The sequence below is a fragment of the Aythya ferina genome (assembly GCF_964211825.1).
Source record: "Aythya ferina genome assembly, chromosome: 2".
Lineage (NCBI taxonomy): Eukaryota > Metazoa > Chordata > Aves > Anseriformes > Anatidae > Aythya > Aythya ferina.
This window is the reverse complement of record NC_140297.1, coordinates 116398158-116419565: the sequence shown is the minus strand read 5'-3', so window position 1 is coordinate 116419565 and position 21408 is coordinate 116398158. Positions and strand designations below refer to the sequence as shown.

The window sequence follows — 21408 nt, the reverse complement described above, 5'->3', positions numbered from 1 at the left end:
TACTTTAAAATAAATTAATAATACAAAACAAAGTGGGAGGGGGTACAGTTTTATTCATGTTTTCTGGAAGTCTGTGAAATTGTTCTTTGTTGGGAGTTGCTGTATTGCCAGAAGCAACAGTTTCGTTGGTGGTTACAACACCATGAAGCAGAAGCAGTTCAAGTAAAGAGGAAAAAAAGCCACTCAAAAAGCAACAAGCAGAAACACAGCAAGAAATGCAGGGAGTGGAGCAGATTCTTGCATCCTAGGTGACCACTGTTTGAAATCTGCATACATCTACTTTCCAGAACTGAGTAGCATTTACTGGTGGTAGAAAGCATGCATCTCCATCTCCCTCTGCTGTCTAGTCGACAGAAAACAGCTAAATGCTATACTGTCAGCCCAAGTCACTCAAACTACCTAGTTTCCAACCCTGTTGATGACTTATACAAAATAAACACAGATTTACACAGAAACTATATGACTGTTGCAAATCCAGAAACTACGTACTGAAAACATAATGGCACAAGTACTGTTTGACTTCGTGATTTCCTCCACCCCATTTCACTGCTTGTGTAACTTTAACTAAAGAGCAACATATTTTAAAGAGAATATGCAAGCCTTAACTAACAGATGAAGTATATTATTTTCCCTGCATAGCCTCATTTAATCCTATTTTGGGGGATTTTTTGGTATTCTTTAATTCTTAACTTCATTCGCTCCACATATTTAACTGCTGCAAAGTCTGTGTTCATTTAACTTGTCACAGAGGACAATCAACTGATCAGAAGTAGCCAGCATGGGTTTATAAAAGGCAGGTCCTGCTTGATTAACCTGACCTCCTTCTGAGGCAAGATGACCTAATAAGCAGATAAGGACAAGACTGCGGATGTTACCTGGATTTTGGTAACACGTTTGACATTGTTTCCTATAGTTTCTCTGGAAGAACATGGTTGCTCATGGCTTGGACAGGTGTACAGTTCTTTGGGTGAAGAACTGGCCGAAGAGTCGCAGTGCATAGGATTTCAATCTGGCTGATGGCCAGTCATCAGTAGTGCTCTCCAGGGCTCAGTTTTAGGGACAGTTTTGCTTAACATTTTCATCAAAATTTTGGTGAGGGGATTGAGGGTACCCTCAGTAAGTTTCCAGATGATACCAAGTTAGGCAGGCCTGTTGATCTGCTTGAATGTAAGGGAAGCTTTGCAGAGCGTTCTCAATAGGCTAAATCAACACAGATCCCAGTCATGACATTCAACAGGGCTTGGTGCTGGGTTCTGCACCCAGGTCATAACAACCCCAAGCAGTGGTACAGGCTTGGGAAAGAACGGCTAGTTGCCTGGCAAAAAAGGACATGGGGGTGCTTGTCAAGCTGAACATGAGCCAGCAGTGTGCCCAGCTGGCCAAGGCAGCCAAAGGCATCCTGACCCATACAAAAAAAAAAAAAAAAAAAGCATGGCCAGTAGGACCAGGGAAGTAATTGGACCCCTGCACAGGGCACCAACGAGACCACACTTCAAATACTGTTTGGTTTAGGGCCCCTCACTACAATAAGGGTGTTGACTTGCTCCAGTGTATGCAGAGAAGAGCACTGAAGCTGGTGAAGGGAGCAGAAAACAAGGCTTATAAGGAGCAACCATGGGAACCGGGGTTTAGTGTGGACAACAGCAAGCTGAGGGGAGACCTCATTCCTCTCCACAACTACCTTAAAGGAGGCTGTAATAAGGAGGGTGTCCATCTCTTTTCTCAAATAACAGCATGTGAGGAAACTGTCTCAAATTGCACAAGGGGAGGTTTAATATTTCTTCGTGGACAGGGTGGTCAAGCTTTGGAACAGGCCACCCATGGGAGTAGTGGAGGTATTCAAGAGACATATGGACACCAAAGGACAGGGTAGGGATTCCGTATGTCAGGCTCACAGTTGGGCTTGATCATGAAGGTCTTTCCCAACCTTCGAACTCAGAGTTTGTCTTCTCACAATATAAAATTGTATGTGAGCATACAAAGTCTCTCCTTCTGCCATCCTGAAATTACAGGCTCTTAAAGTCCAATTTCAACCTGAGCTTTGGTTACCATGAAGACAGAGGAGTTAAGCATTTATTAAAAAACAACCCCCTATTCTTAAACTAGATTTCAATAGCATGACAGTACAGATAGATTTCTGCTCCTGCAGAACAGAATGGTTTAAAAGAAGCTCTGAGAATTTGTTCATTAAGAAGGTACAACTACAAATAGATGCTACATTGATTGTATGTAACAACAATATTGATGAGAATGCAGCCTCTAATCTTTAAGAGGGTAGCATGCATTCCTCAAAACAAGTTGTGATCATTTTTGTTTAGCTTGAAACAACTGAACTCAATGCAAGCATCTAGTGTTCTGATACAGTCAACAAAAAATGAAAACCCCTATACCTAGCATGTCTAATGTTTGGTGATATGTTTATTTTAGGATGCAGATGCAATTCATTCCTACTTCTCTCCCCATCCATTTGCTAGAACAAGACCTCAATGAGATCAAGGAGCAAAGTCAACAGCATTTTCTCTTGGAACTTCAGGTGTTTACAGTATGATCTACTGTTCTACATACAACTTTAAAATACAGGACAGAATATTAGAATGGGAAGTAGTCAGACTAATAAAGCATAATATTGTACACCATAACTTCAGTCCACACATGCAGAGGCTTCTGTTATTTTTGCAAGAGAAGCTTTTTCAGAAGTTTGGGTTTAGTTTTCTGATTCTTCAGTGAGAGTGAACAGCAGCCGGTTTAGATCAAACTTATGTCCCTTCTGATCTATTTAAATTTCATAGCATAAAAGGACTAAATGGCAAAGTCTTACTGATGTAAAATACTTACAGGCTTATGAACCAAAGCCAAATGCACAGCTTCAGATATCCAAGTAATTCACTATTTGTGCTATAACAATCTCTACAGAAAGTCATATTTGTCTTAATGCTTTCTTACTGGAGAAGAGTAAGAGGGCTCACTAAAAGCTGTATATGTAATGCAATGTTGGTAAAAACAAAGAAACCAGCACCAAAGCAAGAAGGAACGGCATTGTACCGGTCAACAGAAAACTAAATAATTATGGTTTTTATTTTACACATTAGCCACTTTCATACACAAATTGCATCTGTCATACACATGTTTTTATGCAAACCTAACTCTCATAACTGTTACCGTTTGTGTACCAAGAGACAAATTTCTTGCAGATGTTATTTTCTTTGTATAACCACACAGGCTATAAAATTTGAAAATGAATTATTAGTTTATATATTCAAATAAATATTTCTATGTCTAACTAATTTCCCCAGAGTTTCTGCTTTTGTTTTTAAAATTTTACAATAAAGGCCTTCACTTAGAAGTTGTGTGTAGTAGAATTCACAAAGTTTTTATCCTGTTAACACTTCATTACTTAGTTTTAACTTTGACTTAATCCATTAATAAGCTGCTAGATGTAGTCTGAAATACCACAGAACAGTTTACAAAACAACATAGCTGTACCTCACTGAGGTCTTATATTAGATTTTACAAAAAGCACACAAAATGATTCCACTTCCATTTACAAGAAAATAGATCACATACAGTTTGAGAAAGAAGCAATTGCAAAGGAAAGTTTCATAGTAGATTACCTGCTTCTGAGGAAACGAAAAAGCCTCCTTCCCAACTGTGTTAAGGGCAATATGATGCTGACCTTCCAAAATAAGCTGCTTATTGTCTTCCACAACATATGCCTACAAAATACAGAGCAGAGACCACAGACATTAGCAGACCAAAATATATGTTAAGCTTTATAGTCAACATTCTCTCCTTAACTAGAAGATGTTTTGTCAAAAACCTAAATACTAACTTGACTTACATATTTATGTTTATGCTTTAAACTTTGCAAGCACAGACAACAACTGTGGTTCAGACTGCTAATTGCCACTACTTAAGATTTGCATTCTGGTAAATTGGGTCTTCCTCTTCAAAGCAGACGGGGTCACTCTTACAGATCTATGATAAAAGCAAGCATTATGAAAACTTAAAATGTATGTTTTGTTAAATTTTCTCTTTAGAAAAAAAAGAAAGAGCTGATAAGAACTGGGTGCATCTAGGACAGCATAAAACCATTTAAGTGATTTACTACAAGTATTAGGACTGTTTTGTTTACTTACCACTTTTTTAGTTCATTAGTCTGGTTTTAAAAAGTTACATCTGCAAGTTTTGTACAAGTATGCTGGAAAGTTCAGGATGCCACATTATTTTCCACATGTTAAAACTCAGTCAAATTCCAGAGATCTTACAACTATACGTACCTTCCACAGTACAACGACATTCAAGTCCACTTCACTGCATCTTTGTACCAATCTGACTGCATCATCCAATGATTGTTTCACAGCCCTCTGAGATCCATGAGTATGAGATTGCACATGTGTTTTTTTTAATTCAGAGGATAAGCTTTGAAAAAGAAAGTCTGCACAAGGACTAGCTGAACTTATTATCTGGAAGATGAAAGAAAATGCTCTCAGGAAAAGATGCAAGCTGTTACACGTTTCTCTAACAGAACTTATCATTGTAGTATTTCAGTTCCATTCTCAAACAATCTCTTGTAAATATGTAGCATACGTCATTTTGGTTACAATACTTGCTCTTTTTACAGCCATCAACACTACACAGTGAAGCTTCCAAAGCAACATACGGGAACAGAGCTACAGATCACTGGTCTAAAATCATAAGTACTGAACTTAGAAATAAGGTCTTTGATTATTAACAGACAGCCTACCAAGATATAATCAAGTGTGGAGGAGAGAGCTGGAGTGTCTCCTCTGAACTAACATATATGCAAATCACTATTGCTTTATTAATAGTGATTAGTATTTTGACTAATTATTAGGTTAATAATAAGATTCTTCCAGTTAATTACCCTAACTGCTAGTTAGGAACGTACACGTTACTAGCAAAAATTAGAGATTGCATAGCATGTTCCACCTGTTTTAGAGGTACAGAAGTACTGTGCTGTTTGTCAAGTTTGGAAAAGCTTAGCATAAGCTATGACAAATATCAAAAGCTTGTTAAGGAAGTGATGGTTAAGACAGACATCAATGATGCCTGGACAAACATGATAAATAAGACTACCTCCATTTAAAAAAAGTGTTAGACATTTGAGAATACTCTCTTGCAGAGATGCTTATTTTTTTCATCAGCAGAATACTTATATCCAAAGAGAAAAACTGCTTTTTGAAGTAACTGTCTAGAAGGGAAAGAACCCTTCCCACAGGCCAAGTGGAGAATATTTTCTTACAAGAAAGCGCAAGTTCATGAAGCCTATCCAGATTTTCAGTCATAAATTGAGTATATGTCTATACATCTATTAGAGAAATGGCATTGAGTAGCTTTTCTTTGGCTTTTAAAAGCCAGGTGCATACATGGAAAATACAATCTCAACATAAAACAAGCAACCTAGTACTAACATCCAACTAACCAAATTCACTATCCTAGTGTAATTTCTGATCCAATACAGTGTCTTATTTTCTCAGGTTTTGGAAAAATATTCCATGTACCAAGATCATTTTTAAACTGATTCTTCTTCAGACATTTGTATGCTTAAACAGAGTAATAGGATGGGGTAGCCTGTAATTTTAACCATCTTTCAAGAAATCAGAGAAATAGACTCCCTGAATTGATTGCAAGCTAAATTACTGGTTTTGAAATTTCAGTACCTACATTCATTAGAGGTTTCCACTGTTTACAATAATCTGGAGTTAGAATTTTTAACTTATCTTTGTGAAAAGATAAAAAAAAAAAAAAAGCAATAGGATAAGTAAAAAAGGATTTCACTAGGCTACTCGCAAAAGACAAAATATGCAGTTGTACCAGTTAACTTACCTGCTCATTTCCAAAGACAATATCTGCAAATGTGTAGTTTTCTAAGGGATAAAAAGAGAAGGCGTTATTTCAGCATCACAGAGTCAACTGCAGTATACAACATCCCAACTGTATTCCCCTTCAGAAGTGTTACCTCATTCAAAAGAGAACCTACCTTCTGAGTTTTTGCATCTTACTGCTTTAAAGCACAGCTTTGCTTTCTCTCTGCTAGCAAGTTTAGTATCTGAAAGAAAAAATTGCAAGATTTTTTCCCCTCAGCATAATCACATAGCATCACACATTAGCCATAAGTCAGCCTTTGAACTTCACAAATAAAACCACACTGACACTTACATAGCATGTCTGAACAAGCAGAAAGTAAAGATGACCTTCTGCTAACCCATTCCACTTACTTGTTTATCACAAAACAAGCTTTACTACGTAAAGCAGATACACAGAAAGAAGGAACAGAAGATAAAATCACATCCTTCAATACTAATGCAAGAGGAAGATTTGTCTAGATTTACTTTAAATATATAAAGCATAGGCATGCATGTAAAGATAGCACATCAGATACAGTAATAGATGTCTATTTTCTTGGGTTGCCTTTTCAAAAAATTATTAGGTTATATTAGCTCAGGCAGGATACACAGCACTAGCAATTCCGGTATATTTCTAATAACTGAATAGAGCATTTGTGAAATATTCTGTTGATTAGTCAAAACGTTACACTGATATAAACAAACAAAAAATGCCATGAGACATTTTTCTTGTAAGGCAAGTTATCAACCAACCTAAACATGGATTTCTCCACAAAACTTAAAATAATTTACCTGTAAATTAAGACCATTTTTTTAAGACCATTTTTTAATTAATGAAAGTTAAAAAACACTTCACTTGAAAGGAACGCAAAAACACCTATAGCTGGGTTAATCTGAAATGCAAGTTCAACTTCTTAGAAGATTAATTTTCTCATCAGGCAGAAGCTGGACTTGCTATCCTTTTGGTACTAAGTATACACACCTTTGTCTTCAGAGATGTTAACAGATTTTTGAAGCTTCCAGTGTTTGCTATTACTCGAAACTTGAACTATATGAAATTCTTTAACACCAGCCTCACTCTAAGAAAGAGACAAAAATAATGTCAAATAAGACCAGTCATACTTGTAATGTTCTTCATTGCACAGTAAGCATTCATCACAAAGTGGTATTGTTGAAATCTTCATTTAACTCCTCATTCACACCATCTGCAATACAGTATTAAGGAGACAAGAACAGACTGAAGACCCACTGTAATATAAAACAGCCCCAGCTCCCAGGAACTTCAAATTCCGGTAAGCAAAGCTATAAGAAGATGAAAAAATCCTATGGAAAAACTCCCATGAGGTGGCATTTTAGAATAACATGACTATAATAAAACCTAGACTTGTTTAAACTCCAGTGCAGACCACTGTCCAGAAGGGGACTTAATTTCTAAGATTACTTCAAGATTCTTAGAAAAAACAAACCCCAGAAATTCAACAACTCTTAAAATTACGTGTATATATACACATGATGGAAAGTAGCTTTTGGGATCGTTTTCTCTATTGGAAAGAATGAAATGACAGTGGAAAGTTAACTTTTACACAATATCATCTGTAAACTCACTGAGTGCTTTGTACACTTCCTCCTCCTCAAAGAACGCTGGCAATATTCACCTTAATATCTGAAGAACTACACACTTAACATGAAATGACAAATCAGCTCCAAAGTTCTCTGTGATTCCACTACCATTTAAGTGTCCAGGAATTCTAATAAGCAGAGGATTTGATTTCCTGGCCTTGTTGTTGAAAAAATGAGAGCAGCTTTAACATTTGCTTTGCTAAGCCAACAGACATATCTGCATTTGGATTGTGCTTCCAAAAATGTGAGAGTTTATTAATGAATGCGGACACAGAGACTTCCTTCAGATTATCACTAATTCTGTCGGAGGTGTAGCACAGAGAAGGAACACAGGTTGTCTCATTCAGGAAGTCGCAAGCATTAGGAACATCCATGAATTTGGAATAAGTCTTCCAAAAGGAACTTGAAGACGAATTCAAAATCACATACATTTAACGTAGAGGTGGTTCTAGCAGATATCCACAGCTAGTTTTGAGTCATAACTTACTTACTGTTAGTACTTTCTTTCCAACATTAATTGAAAAGTCTAAATATGCAAGGCTTACTTAATATTTCCAGTCAGAGTGCTAGTATAAAAGCTCTGAATTAAATACTGGTTCTACTGGAGATGTTTACATGTCTGCTGAGCTTAAGAGTAGTAATGTCATTAAAAGAAAAAGAACTTACAGTATTGATATTTTCTACATCCACAAACACCAACATGTTGTCCCCTCTGCCTTCATCATCTTCAAGTGCATTACTTCTGCAGACAGTAGCTCGAATATGTAGAGATCGACTAGTACAAATAACTGCAGTGTGCCTTAATACTCTATGACTAGAAATGGAAGAAAAAACATTTTGAAGAACCAGGACTGCCAACCATAGCTTCTCAACAAGTCTAGCTTTTACATTTCTCTTCAATATCAAGCTATTAAACGATTTATTCCCTTCAACGACCAAAAAGGCATTTTTCTTTTCAACATATCATTTTGATAGGATGCTAAACAACCATGCTGCAATGGGTAGGCACTGTTCAAACAGTTTCTTATCCAGTTCAAAATACCAGAAAAAAGTTCAGAAGTTACCATGACAAAAAAAATACTTTGTTAATATTTCTTATAAGACAAGTGGCATAATGAAAGCAAACAGGCATTTATTGGCAGAGGGATGCAATTTAACATCACCACATGCTTTGGAAATACAGTTTTTCAGCAAGTAAACCATAAAAGGCCCACTAGTGAATCACACCTCCTGCACAAACACTTACTGAAACACCACCACATTCAACAAATTCCCATGAACTGGGAATTATCAAAGGGTACATTTACATGAGTTGTAGTTTGATTTTCAAGAACATGCTGTTGATCTGCTCTTGACAGTCTTCAACTTACTTTGCTTTGGTTTACAGGATGAAAAAGTCTCAGAAGCCAAGCTCACTTGCTCTTTCTCAGAACTAGCCTGAAAAACAATGTCAGCTTGTGGCTGGAGCTTAAGTCCATGGGACTAGAGCTCACCTAAGGTACCATCATCCTTAATATCTACCATATGGAGGCAACTCCTCAGCCCTGATGCTACAGATGCATTCCTCCTAGCCTGCACTGCTACTTAATGAAAGCTGAGATGCACTTCTCCAGACAAATCAATGTAGCACATATCTCCTTGATGAAATTCTCCCCCACAAAATAACATTTATCAAGTCCACAAACAGATTTCTTACTGGACTGAAAACTAAATCTAGATAAAGCCTATTAAAACTTTCTGCTCTAGCTTTGAACTTTAACAGTTGTAAAATAATGTTGTAAGCACAGTACTTATAAAATAGTGAAAGACAGCTTGTAGGGGCAGGAGGTGAAGAGAATAGACAGTCTTCATAGTGAAGCTTTAGTAAACAGATAAATTCAGAAATGCCTTCCTAAAGGCTGATACCTTCGCTTTCTGAGTAAAGGCATATCTACCCCAGAATCTTTGAAAAACAGGTTTCTCAAAATAAGTTCTCCTGAGCCGCCTTAGCTTGGGAAACATGTGGGACTTTAGAATTAGCAATAATAAAATTAAAGTTAAAAATGCTATTGTTAGCCTCTAGTACCAAACTCAACCGTTCATCGTCCCAGGAATGCTCCAAAGAAGAGCTATACAACAGCATGCAAGTCAAACTTGGTATTTAACCCCTACAAAGGTTAACTTCATCATAATACAAGCACTAGCCACATTTTAATTAGGAAAAAAAAATCTTTGGCTTAAAGCAGACTTTTCTATAAAGTACAGAAAAAAAAGTCATGAAGCTTTTATTCTATCTCACAGAGTGATGTGCTCCCAGAAACACAAACTACGAACACAGAGTCTGTATTAAACAGTTCCATTAACTCTCCCTCTGTTAAGTTAAGAAATATTGGCACTCTGACGGAAGTATAGGCTATATAATTTCACATGAAAATTGCATCATACAGTAAAATTATTGCTTAGAAAAGCCAATAATAGGCCACATATATCTTCACGGCAATTCAGAGAACTTCAGTAGGTTTTAAATTTATGCTTATGGTGTTTATTATTAACAGCCTAGTAAGTAGGAGAAAAAGGTAGATAGCTTACCACATTTTTGAGTGTCTTTTAACACTTTCGTAGTAAAATAAAAAGTTTATTTCATGAACACCTTCTTCATCCGGTCCTCGTAACCACATTGGCAGCTGCACTGATGCCCCAGGAAGAAGCACTGAGTCAGGAAGTGGGACATGTATTACCTCAGGCTGACCTCCAGTGCCAACCCCAAAGTCTGCAGAAGAAGCTGAAGATAGCAGTGCTGTACGCACAGAGGTAGGATCTGTCACAACAGTCTTGTAAGCACTACAGTTTTCAGAAGCTGAAGGACTTAGTGGCGTTAGAACTGCAGTATTTCCACCAAAAGTAAAAAACTCTGGATGTTTGGACACAACCTTCAGCGCAGTAAGAGGACACTTGCTTACATTCACGAATTCCACATATGCTTTTCTGATTTCTCCACAGAGAAGCCCTGTAGGAAAGTTTATAAAGAACACCTGTATTGGAGAGAACAGGAGGAGAAAAAACTGAACACTGAGTAAAGTTATGAATGATCTTAAAAAAAATCTAATATTTAAACTACAGAGTGCTGTCATTAGCCAGATAAGAGTACTTCAATAGCACTAGGAAGAAAAGCTACCACTTCTATTAACCAACCAACTTGTAGTATTCTAGATAAAGAACAGCAAACAAAAACACCTATTTGACTCTTCCCTACCTATAGTTATAATTTGGCTACAAAAGCTGTTGCAAACTAAAAACTCAAAAGGGAGCATAACAATTTCAGAATTATATTAATTTGGAGGCTTCGAGTCTCCTTTGGAAAACAAAACAAATTATGACCTGTCAGTGCCAAATTTAACTGGAAAAACACAAACAAAGTTTAAGACTTCATTGTTGCAATTATATTTATAGTTCTAGATTCAGCAATTTGCTCAAAATTACTAGTAGAAAAAGCTACATACCTCCAACAAAGGCATTTCTTCTGTAATAATGGGATCTAAACGTCGATCAGGTCCATACTTAATAGATGTTTTTTCTTCTTTTGTGTTATTAAGTCGAGGCCCCTGGATTTCTAAGTCTTGTCGTCCTCGTACAGATAACCCATTGGAGACAAACTTTCCTGAAACAGTTTTAAAAAGTTTTTTTTTTTTTTAAAGCAACTCTTTGTAGAAAGTAATCTGAACTTCCCTTCCCAATCTTACACATCATTTTGATTTTTGCTACTGTGAACATGCAGTGTTCACTTATTAAGCAGCGTCACTGACAAAGAAATATTCAGTTTATTGTGACACAGAATTCATTGCTATTGCAAGTTCTGACAGCCAGCAAGTTCTATCCATTTAGGTTTTGCCCTTTAAGTTATACTTCAATTCTTTAAAGTTCTGGCAGTAAAGAGAATAGGGATACCAGACTGGCTGGGAAAGTGGGAAAGGGTATTGAGTGAAGGTGATCCATTTCATTTCTGCCAAGCTAGGGAAAAGTTGCTCAGAACACTTTCTTCCTTCAAAAACAGGCCACCAAAACGATTTTTATTTCAAAGTCTTTTCCACAAATTTCCAATTCATAGATAGTTAACTAAGCTTATTTCTTTTAGACATTTGCAAGTACGTACTTTAATCCCCACTTAATTCAAGAACTAAATTTTCCCTGTGGGAGACAGTTTCAGATGAATGAAACAACAAAACAGATTAATGAACATGCAATTAAGGAATTTATACATTAATATAAAGGAAAGACAAGCAAAAAAGTCAAGATAAGTAAATCTATATCAGCTAAATTTGTATTTGGGAATCTGTACCAAGATGTTTAGTGAAACACAAAGAAGTTAAAAGAAAGTAAAACAATGAACAAAAATAAATGGTAAAGGAGTCAATAAATTTGTTATAGACACCATAGATAGAATTTATGAATTTAAGGGTTTCAGAATTTCTAAAGATTTGAAAAGAACGTAAGAACAGGTTTTGCAGAAGTTACTTCCTTTTTTATGGTAATAATATGGGTGCCAATTCATTATCTCCCCATTCCAGTTATTTCCAGTTTCTATATCTTTACTTAAAGAAAGGCCTTACATTGTCAAAACATTGAACGCTTTTTACTCAATGGAATTCACAACTCCCCCTTCCAGACACACACACTTGAAGGAATAATACACTTACCTTCCTGTAATCCAATAGAAGGATCTATCCCATCTAATGTCACAGTACCCTGAACAGTGCCAAGATTATAAACGACTCCCAGAATATGTAGCTCCCCTGTTTGATGGGGAAAGAGCTTTAGTCTTGCCTGTGGAGATATGTTAAATTTTTGGTGTTGTTGCTACTAAGTAAGTAATATTACATTTAAATGTCCAATTACTAAAGACACTCATAGCTACATTTACTTCACAGTTGCATTAGATATAACTATATATAGTAACTACAGGCCATTCACTGGAAAGTACTTGTTACATAAGAAAAGAATACTAAATTGTAACCAAACTTAACTTGAACAGAGGCACAATCTCAGAATTCTTAAGATTTGAAGGGACCACTGGAGGTCTTCTTGCCTGACAACCCTGCTCAAGCCTAAAGATGCTTGCCCAAGGACCTCTTCCAGTTAGGTTTGGAATGTCTCTGAGGGAGACTCCACAACCTCTCTGGGCTGCCTGTGCCAATGCTCCATCACCCACACAGTAAGCTCTGCTTCCAGATGTTCAGACAGAACATTCTATGTTTCAGTACGTGCCCATTGCAGCTTGTCCTATCTCACTCTCCTTTCCGTTACTTATACACATTGATGAGATCTAAAAGATCCAGTTCTTCACACACAGTAACATTTCCTCTAAGTTTGAGCTCAGGTTGTAACATGACTGAACTCCATCCTATCCCAAAGGGTTTTTTTGTTTTTCTTTTTTTTTTTTTTTAGAATAGTCTTATCAATGTTATATAAAGTGGTACTTACCACTTTTGTCTCCTCACTATTAATTAGAAATTCTGCTATTGCTTCGGTTCCTATCATATCATCATCGCATTTTCCCTGAAAAAGAAGGCAGACCTTCTCAGATATTACTCCTAGACAGAAAGATTGCCTATATATAGTATATATAATACTATATATACTATTTCTTGCAGCTTTCCTAGAGTGTTCAGGGACAAAACACACACATTCCAGTTTACAGACTTAAAAATTGGCAGTGTTGCATGCCCATCCTCTTGGACTTTCTGAATTCCCTTTCCCCACACCTTCCGCCTTTCAAATCTAAACAGTTTTTTTTTTTTTTTTTTTTTTTTTTAAAAAAAGAGCTGTTTTCACACTCTTAAACTTCAAAAACTTAAATTTCCAAACTTATAACTCCTTAACTGTAACTGCCTATTTTGGGTTGGAAAAAGATAACGCTTTCCTTACCAGCTCTTTTGCTTCATCATGTTTAGCACTGAAGTCTTTGGGTTGAAATTTCCACAGCAATGAAAGGTCAGTCAACAAAAGTGGAACTTTCAGTGGGTTTCGGAAAGAGACTTCTACGGTTATTGGTTCTATTAAAGAAGTACAAGAAAATAATGACAACAGCCTACCCCCATCATTCTGAAGGCTCACTTAACTCAGAAGGCCAAAACAATAAAAAAATTGGTTTAAATCTACAACAGAGCAGAAAACACTGTACAAATTCATTTCAGAAATAAGTGAGCTAACTGTATAAATCTCAGCTTTACCTTCTACCACAGCAAGGGGAAATCTGGAGTTATCTGAATAGCGATTTAAGCAGAACTGCGTTGGTTGAAAGTTTGCAGGTACTATTCCTTTGTTGATCACAGAAACAACCTGCTCCTCAAGTTCCTTCCACTGTTGTGATGACTCCGAGTCATACTCCTGATCCAGACTTACATGTGTTGCTGCCTGCTTTTCACCTAATAAGAGTAAGGCAATCTTAGAAAGTGACAACATTCGGCATACAACTGCAGAGGGCTGCACTGGCAATTTGGTAAGCAATGTTAAAAAGATTCAGTTCTCAGTCAATTAATCAACCAGTCAGCAGATTGCCAAAGACTTCGTTGTGGGGAGCTGGGGTCAGCCTCTTCTCACAGATAACTAGCAATAGGACTAGAGGCAAAGGTCTCAAGTTGCCCCAGGGGAGGGCTAGGTTGGAAATTAGGAGATGTTTCTTCTCAGAAAGAGCAGTCAGGCATTGGAATGGGTCGTCCAGAGCACTGGTGGTATCACCATCCATGAGGATTTTTAAGGAAAGGTTGGACCTGGTGCTTAGGGACATGGTTTTGTGGATGATATTGGTAGTATGGGGATAGTTGGACCAGATGACCTTGGAGGTCTTTTCCAATCTAAATGATCATATGATTCTGAAATGCATGCGTAGAAGATACCAAGGACTGAGAACGCTTTTACGCGCAAATATTGGAATTCTATGATTTTAGCATGCTATATATTATACTCAGCAGTACAGACCCAGTTTAAATAAGAATTTTCACTCAACATGCTTTCCATTCACGAATCAGTGTTTCAAACATCACCTTAGAGAAAACTGTAAAGATAATTTCTAGCTCTGACACTAGCATCTAGAATTTACTAAAGCATTTAAATCCCTTTCATGAAGTTCATTACAGACTTACACTAAAGCTTTCAAGCTATGAAAGCTAATGAAACTCAGTACAACTGCCTTTAAGGATTTCATATTCAGACTCCTTGTATAGATATGTTTAGAGAGCAGGTGCTAAGCTGAAGCTTTTCTTTTTGAAATCCAACCTCAGAAGTTATCTTGCTACATTTTTATGTAACAATGATTTTTAAGAAGAGAAGTTGCATAGGTTTTAGTTCCATAAAAAAAAATAATAATTTTAAGCTGTTTACATAAAGCTTTCTAACCTTCTGCTGGTCTTCGATCATGCCCAAAGAAAATACGGGTTGCTGAACTGTTAATATATGGTAAAGGAAGCTGTGGTAAAGGACCATCAGGTGACAGCTGGGTTACATTCTAGAGTAAAGGAAGAAAAGAATCATTATCAAAGTGCATAATATATATGCTGCATGTTACTAATGTTTGAATGATAAGGAGACCAAGTTTTAAGCATTCAACACTTGAATTATTATTAAATATGAAATGAGTCATTTCAATCAACTGTTCTGAGAGCTCATTCTGTCTCAGTTTTAGGTAGTATTTTCTCTCAATAAGATCTTAAAGTCCATGAAGTCTATAGAAAAAAGTTAAACAAAATCTCCATTGTGTAATCTAACCAGTAGTGTGACTGCATGGCTGTTGCCAGCTTTATTATGATGCAAGGCCTAACTCAGAATTTGATAAGCTACATTCACTACACCACCACTATTTGATAGACTTTCACCACACTGTGGATTCAAACACCAGTCTCAAAAAAAGGTCTAACATAAAATAGCAAATACTACAATCATTCTGCTATTAAGCTTTAGAGAACACTAAGCAACTGGAAGACTGCAAGTTGTGTGGAGATATCAGCACTAAAACACCCTGTAACATACACTCATCCATGTAAATCCGTTAAGTAAATAAACTTCCGTTAGGACGTTTAAATTAACATCCGTTAAGTAAATGAACTTAACACACACACCAGATGCAGCGAATTTGCTTTTTGAAGCCTAAAGTAAAACATAAGCATATCAACTAGAAAAAAACAAGCCTGGAACAATGCAGGTGTGACAGAAAATCATTCAGTAATATACATGTAATAAAAAATTACCATTAATGAAATTGCTGACCGCTTCAGGAATTAAAAGAAAGTCATTTACCTTATAAACATAAAGATACTCTCTTAAAAAAGCTCCTTGCTGAGCTGGAGGTTGTTTACTATCATTGATCAAAATATGCCTGAATGCAGACACAGCATTATCAAGCTGACGAAGCGTAAAGGACTGGCGACCAATAGTGAAGTTAATATGATCTTCTGCAAGAGACCAGCCTTTCCCCTTGTAAACCTGCATGGCTTGACAGTAGCAACGTAAGGCGTGTTTTTTCTGAAAGAAAAATAAAAAGATTATTTCTCAGATAGTCCCATTAACCAAGCATTGCAACTGTAATACCAGGAAGATTGAACAGCAAGTTGTTTACCACAATCCCCACTATATTAAGCATAACAACATTTGCAGAACTGTACCTCATAGAACATGGTCAGCATTAATCTAAACACTATTTCTGTGTTGGCTCCTACAGTGCAGTGCCTAGCTTGCAGATAAAGTTCACATTCTCCAGTATCAGTAACAGGCAGTAGAGTTAGAAAACAAGAGAAGACTAGTTTTAAAAATACTGTTCTGCATTACTTTTGAACTGACTGCAGGAGCCTGTAGAGGCCTATTAGCAAGCCTTAAAGTAAACTACATTTATTACATCTCACTCTAGTAACTGAATCTTCATGCCACGTCTCCACTTAATTGTTCAGTAAAAAAAACAGACGCTTAGGACAAAATTCACACCAAGTAAAGCAACAAACAGCCCCTAGAGTACATGCAGGACAAAATTACCAATAGCATCAGCCAATGGGAAATATATGTTTTACTCCCAATGACCTCTACAGCTCCTTAACTGGATACATCAGGACCTGGGCATTCAATCCCAAGTCTACATACTGAACATTTTCATAGGTAGGTATTCACTATACAGGCAAGTCACAGCTTCTCAAAACATTCCCTTATTTACAGCATTAATGGGAATTAATCCAAGATAAGTTCAAATAAGCATGGCAACAACAGCAGAGGACAAGCAGTAACAGCCTAGCATCAGGATATTTTAATATGGTAATATTTAGTATTGCCGTATGTAACTGAGCAGCCTGGCTGAGTTTTCAGTAGTTTTTTAATATTTTGGTGCTTATAATGATACTGAAAAAAAATAGCCTATGTTTACTGTAACACTGAAAAGCATTTCCTGGAAAACAGAATCTTTACAGGAATTAAAGAAGCAACAGAGCAGTTACATAAATATTGACTCAAAGCATTACAAAACGTATGCAGTTTCCCAGGCAGAAGAATGAGATTTTAAAAAATTAAAATAGAAAAAACTGATCAGCAGCTAGTTATCAGCAGCACTGTCAGAACTACAGATAAAGAAGCTACTGCAAGAATAGAACAAAGTGGGAGAATACTCTTGTTATTTTTGCCGAAGGGGAAGAAGGGGGAGGTCTGAAAACACCTCTATACACACACAGTTTTGTTTCAAATGTAGATCTGATGCCTAGGTTCTCCTGTATTATTGACTTGAAATACAAGTTGTATTGATGCCTTGTATCACAGGTTTGCAGCTTTTAAGTAAAAAGAAATTGACTATTTGTGGACAGCCCCATAACTGAATTCCAGTGGTTAACCTCAACAGAAATCAAACAAGATGTCCATAGAGTCTACTACACAGCTGAGACACATAAAGCACTTGATTCATGTCCAAATTGAGTTTTATCACAGAGTTAGAGCTGCCTGTCCAGGAATGTGAGTAGAAGTAGAATTAGTTCGTAGTGGTTTAATTGGTAGAATTGATCCATAACCAGATTCTAAGGTTTGTCTTGTACTATTCATACACTTAAAACTCCACTGAAAAGTATCCTGTCTTCCTCGTGCTTTAGCTGTATGTCTAAGCTTCGTATTATTCTAATAGCGTTTAACAAAATTAACTTCCGCAACTTACACATCTCAAGAATAAAAATAATTCCTTACACAATGAAATACAACTCTTTATTTGGGGATAAAATTGAGACTAAGAAATGAAAAAGGCATTACTGAATTTCAAGCCCGTGATCTTCAATATTACTTCCAATACAAATATAAAAGACCAAGGCAGGAATCATTTTCAGATCACTGAGCTCAACACTTCTAACACAGAACTACCAGAAGCTCCATGTCTTTTACCAAACTAATAATCTGAATGGCATGTTAAATGTGTTAAGTATCAAATACTTATCATATTTTCCATCTGGAAAGATAAGACTTACCTGTCCTGCTTTGCTAAACCTGTGTCCTGCTAATATCATATGAAATGCAAACTTCCTAACCATGGGACTTTTCATGTTTATAAAGCAGTGTGCTGCCTGCTCCAACAGAAGTGCACTACGAAGATCCGAATCCTATTAAAAAGGGAGAAGGAGAATTAGCCTCAAAATCAAATATGAATGTAACTGTAACAGTAGCTTGTTTTAATGCTAACGGGAAAAAGATGTAACATTGCTGTAAAATTGAAAAGTTAAATACAAACATTGTATGTATGAACACAAAAATAAATGAAGACTAGAAGTATTTTTCACTGTCACATGCATAGTGATAAACAAATAGTGATCACAAAAAGTGCTGTTAACAATCACCTGCCTCCATCCCCATTTATCAACCAGTTCCAGTGTGGATTACAATAAATACGTTCTGCCACTTCGGTTACTCAGGCTATGAAGGACTCTATCCTTTTTCCTCCCTCTCTCCCTTTATTTCAGATAATTTTATTAAGCCTCAAAATAAAAAAATAAGACTAAGGGAAAATAAAGGAAATGTAGCTTATTGAATTTAGATCACAAGAACCAGAATGCTTTCCTTACAGTATACAATTCCTTACTATTTATACAATTCCTTACTATTATCCTCTTCTCATGCCAAGACACAGCTATATTACTTCAAGCAATAAGAACAGAATCTATTTGATTTTACCACCACTCAAGTCTGTTACCAGTAGCGTCTAAGTATGTGCCTGGACTACAAATATACTCTGAGACAATTTCACGTTATCATATATTTTCCTTGCAACTGGCAAAAGACAACGGAAGTATACTACATATAATTTAAAGAAATACGATCGCACACAGCCACTAGTATGTAAATGTAAGTAACTTACACTGCTCACATAGAAATTTGGTTCCAAGTTTAAGGTAAAAGGGCAAGAATGAAGCTATAAAGACACTTGAGAGAATAACTTATGAAACTAAGTAAATTTATTCCATGCTTAATAAATTCCAGGAATTCTCAGAAGCATCAAATTTGGTGCAGCTTGCTACAAAGCTAGAACTAACTGCTAGATAGACTTTCCTCCAAGCTACACAGCTTGAGAAAGTGTGAAACAGATGTAATACCAGTAACAGTTTAGCAGACCCTTTCTGGGCTGTTAAGAACTAGTTCCATGCCTAATTTAAACCAATTAGTATTACCGAAGTGTTCAGGCTAGCTTTCACTTACCCAGTAAGCTTCTAATGATTCATAGCAGCTAAGCTGCAGTTATGGCTTCATTGCTTAAACTATTGAGAACTTCTGATTATATGAGAGACAGTATTCATCACAGCTCTGGCAAGCCATGCTAGTATTTTTAACCCACAAGTTCTTAAATTCAAAATATAACACACAAAAGCTGAGCAGATATTAAAGAAAACTAATTCCAAAGCCTAAGACAACAAATGCACATTTAGCAGCTGTTTAAAGAAATCAAGTAAGTCACCTGACTTGAAAGAAAAAAAATCAAGTACTTATTTTTTCACTTGCAGCATAAACAGCTTTCTTCACTTCAAGCTTTAATTGGCCATTTGCCATCATTGGATAGGAAGTACCCCAGGATAAAAAGCAGTGTCACCTAAAAGCACTTCAATAAGTACACAAGTAGAGGGAGGACATGAGTGGAATAAACTAGCATTTTACCTCACTGGTTAAACGAATCAGAAGAGCAGCTGCTTCTGAATATTTGCTTTGACTTTTTAAGATTTCAGCACTGAGAAGTACACAGCGTTCAGCTAGAACCATGTTCCTAAAGCAAAAACAAATATATTGAATATTTATTGAAAAGAAACATCGGAAAACTTTTCACCTCAAGTCTGACAAGTTTCCTCCACATTACAGATTGGTGTTATTTATCCTTTTTGAATTTAAAAAAGGATAAGTGTCAACCTGTTTTGTAAGGGAAGAACTTATACCATTAAGCATCTCATCTTCCTGTAACAGCAGCTTTAAGTCAAAGCTAGGAAACCTTTGAGTACATCATATTTATAAAACACTAACTAAAATAATGCAACTGACAACTAAATGATCTGAAAAACAAGAAGTCCAACTATCAGAAACAAATTTAATAAGTACTCTGTTAAGAACAGCATGCGTGTCGTTCCTAGATGAGCTAACGTAACTTACTCTTTAAACAGGTTATCAACTTCTGATCTTTCAGTTACCTGCCACTGTCTGCAGAAAGAATGTTAAGCTACCAACTAATTCATCTTTCATAGAATCACCATGAAAGTAAACAACATACTTGCAGATATCTCGGTAAGTCTGAATTGCTGTTTCCATATAATGAGCAGGATAAGGTCTAGGAGCTCCAGGCTGAAGAAAAGCTGATACTGCTGCCATTTCCTACAAGGAAAAGTCAGTACTGTCACTGCAGATGTTTTCAACACGTTGAAAATTTCCAAACACTGATGAACACATCTCAACAGCTACTGTCTCAAAATATTCATGTAATCAATTACTGGCATATAAGAATGCACCGTACACACTGTAACTGATAGAAGGTTTAATAAAATAGCTTGCTTAACATAAAATAGCTTACTTAAATAAAATAGTTTACTTAACAGCTCTGCTTTTAATTAACTAAACAGCAGCAAAAGTTATACACATTCACACAACTGTTCAGTTGATAGCACACCTCAACAGTATGCAGCAATGATGATTCAGTACTGCTTTACAAGTCTAAGAGGCGAATTATCTACTGCAGGAATATTTCTGATCAAATTTGTATTTATTCTAAATTGTACAGCACCATATTTAGTGATATATTTGCCAGAAAGTCAAGACTAATTATTACAGGATATACTATTAAGTTGCTTCTGACCCACTTGAGTTATTAGACAAGTTTAAAGACCCATTTTGCTAGAGGTTACACTATAAGCATTCTCCTTTCTGTGTTTTAGATTTTAAGAATTGAGTCTCCTATTTTTATTCATGCTTTTATTCCCTTCGTAAAACAGCAGCCAACAGCTTTGAGAATACTTTAGGACTTGCCGAAGATATGCCGTAAGTTTGTCAAGACCATTACAAATTTGGATGTGGAGAGAAGAGATTGTGTTTTGTTACTTCCAGACATATTAGAAATTATAGTGAAAAAGTCATAGGATATTTAGAATGTGAAGTACCAACCAGCGCTCCAGCTGCATAAAGCATTGCCTGATCATTTAAGAAGTCTTTCTTTGCTGTATGGTAACAGCTATATGCAAGCTCATAGTGTTGCACCAAAAAGCACAAGTCTGCCATTTTCCGGATTTGAAGTTCTGGTGCTTCTGGTGGATACCTGTAAGTACAAACACTTCAATTTAAAGCCCTGATTTCAATATATAGAGCATAACATATTTCATTCTCATCTTAATTTCTGTTCAGAGAGAAGGAATATAATCTGCATTACTTTCAACATTACCAAAAAACAACTTACTAAGAAAAGTGAAGCTGC

General features: G+C 36.3%; 1 protein-coding gene across 4 annotated transcripts in view; it reads right to left on the bottom strand.

Moving 5' to 3' along the window:
* The window catches only part of TRAPPC8 (trafficking protein particle complex subunit 8), a 48256-nt gene that overhangs the window by 9250 nt on the left and 17598 nt on the right, over positions 1 to 21408 (bottom strand). For all 4 annotated transcript variants that reach the window (XM_084512085.1, XM_084512086.1, XM_084512087.1 and 1 more), the window contains 18 exons: positions 21102 to 21252; positions 20218 to 20318; positions 19617 to 19722; positions 17942 to 18073; positions 15756 to 15980; positions 14859 to 14967; positions 13694 to 13888; positions 13389 to 13516; positions 12945 to 13019; positions 12161 to 12287; positions 10967 to 11124; positions 10056 to 10498; positions 8154 to 8301; positions 6850 to 6946; positions 6002 to 6070; positions 5848 to 5888; positions 4278 to 4463; positions 3612 to 3713 (listed from right to left, as the gene is read on the bottom strand). In XM_084512085.1, the coding sequence (XP_084368211.1) occupies positions 3612 to 3713; positions 4278 to 4463; positions 5848 to 5888; positions 6002 to 6070; positions 6850 to 6946; positions 8154 to 8301; positions 10056 to 10498; positions 10967 to 11124; positions 12161 to 12287; positions 12945 to 13019; positions 13389 to 13516; positions 13694 to 13888; positions 14859 to 14967; positions 15756 to 15980; positions 17942 to 18073; positions 19617 to 19722; positions 20218 to 20318; positions 21102 to 21252 (2593 nt within the window). The remainder of the gene's footprint in view (positions 1 to 3611; positions 3714 to 4277; positions 4464 to 5847; positions 5889 to 6001; positions 6071 to 6849; positions 6947 to 8153; positions 8302 to 10055; positions 10499 to 10966; positions 11125 to 12160; positions 12288 to 12944; positions 13020 to 13388; positions 13517 to 13693; positions 13889 to 14858; positions 14968 to 15755; positions 15981 to 17941; positions 18074 to 19616; positions 19723 to 20217; positions 20319 to 21101; positions 21253 to 21408) is intronic.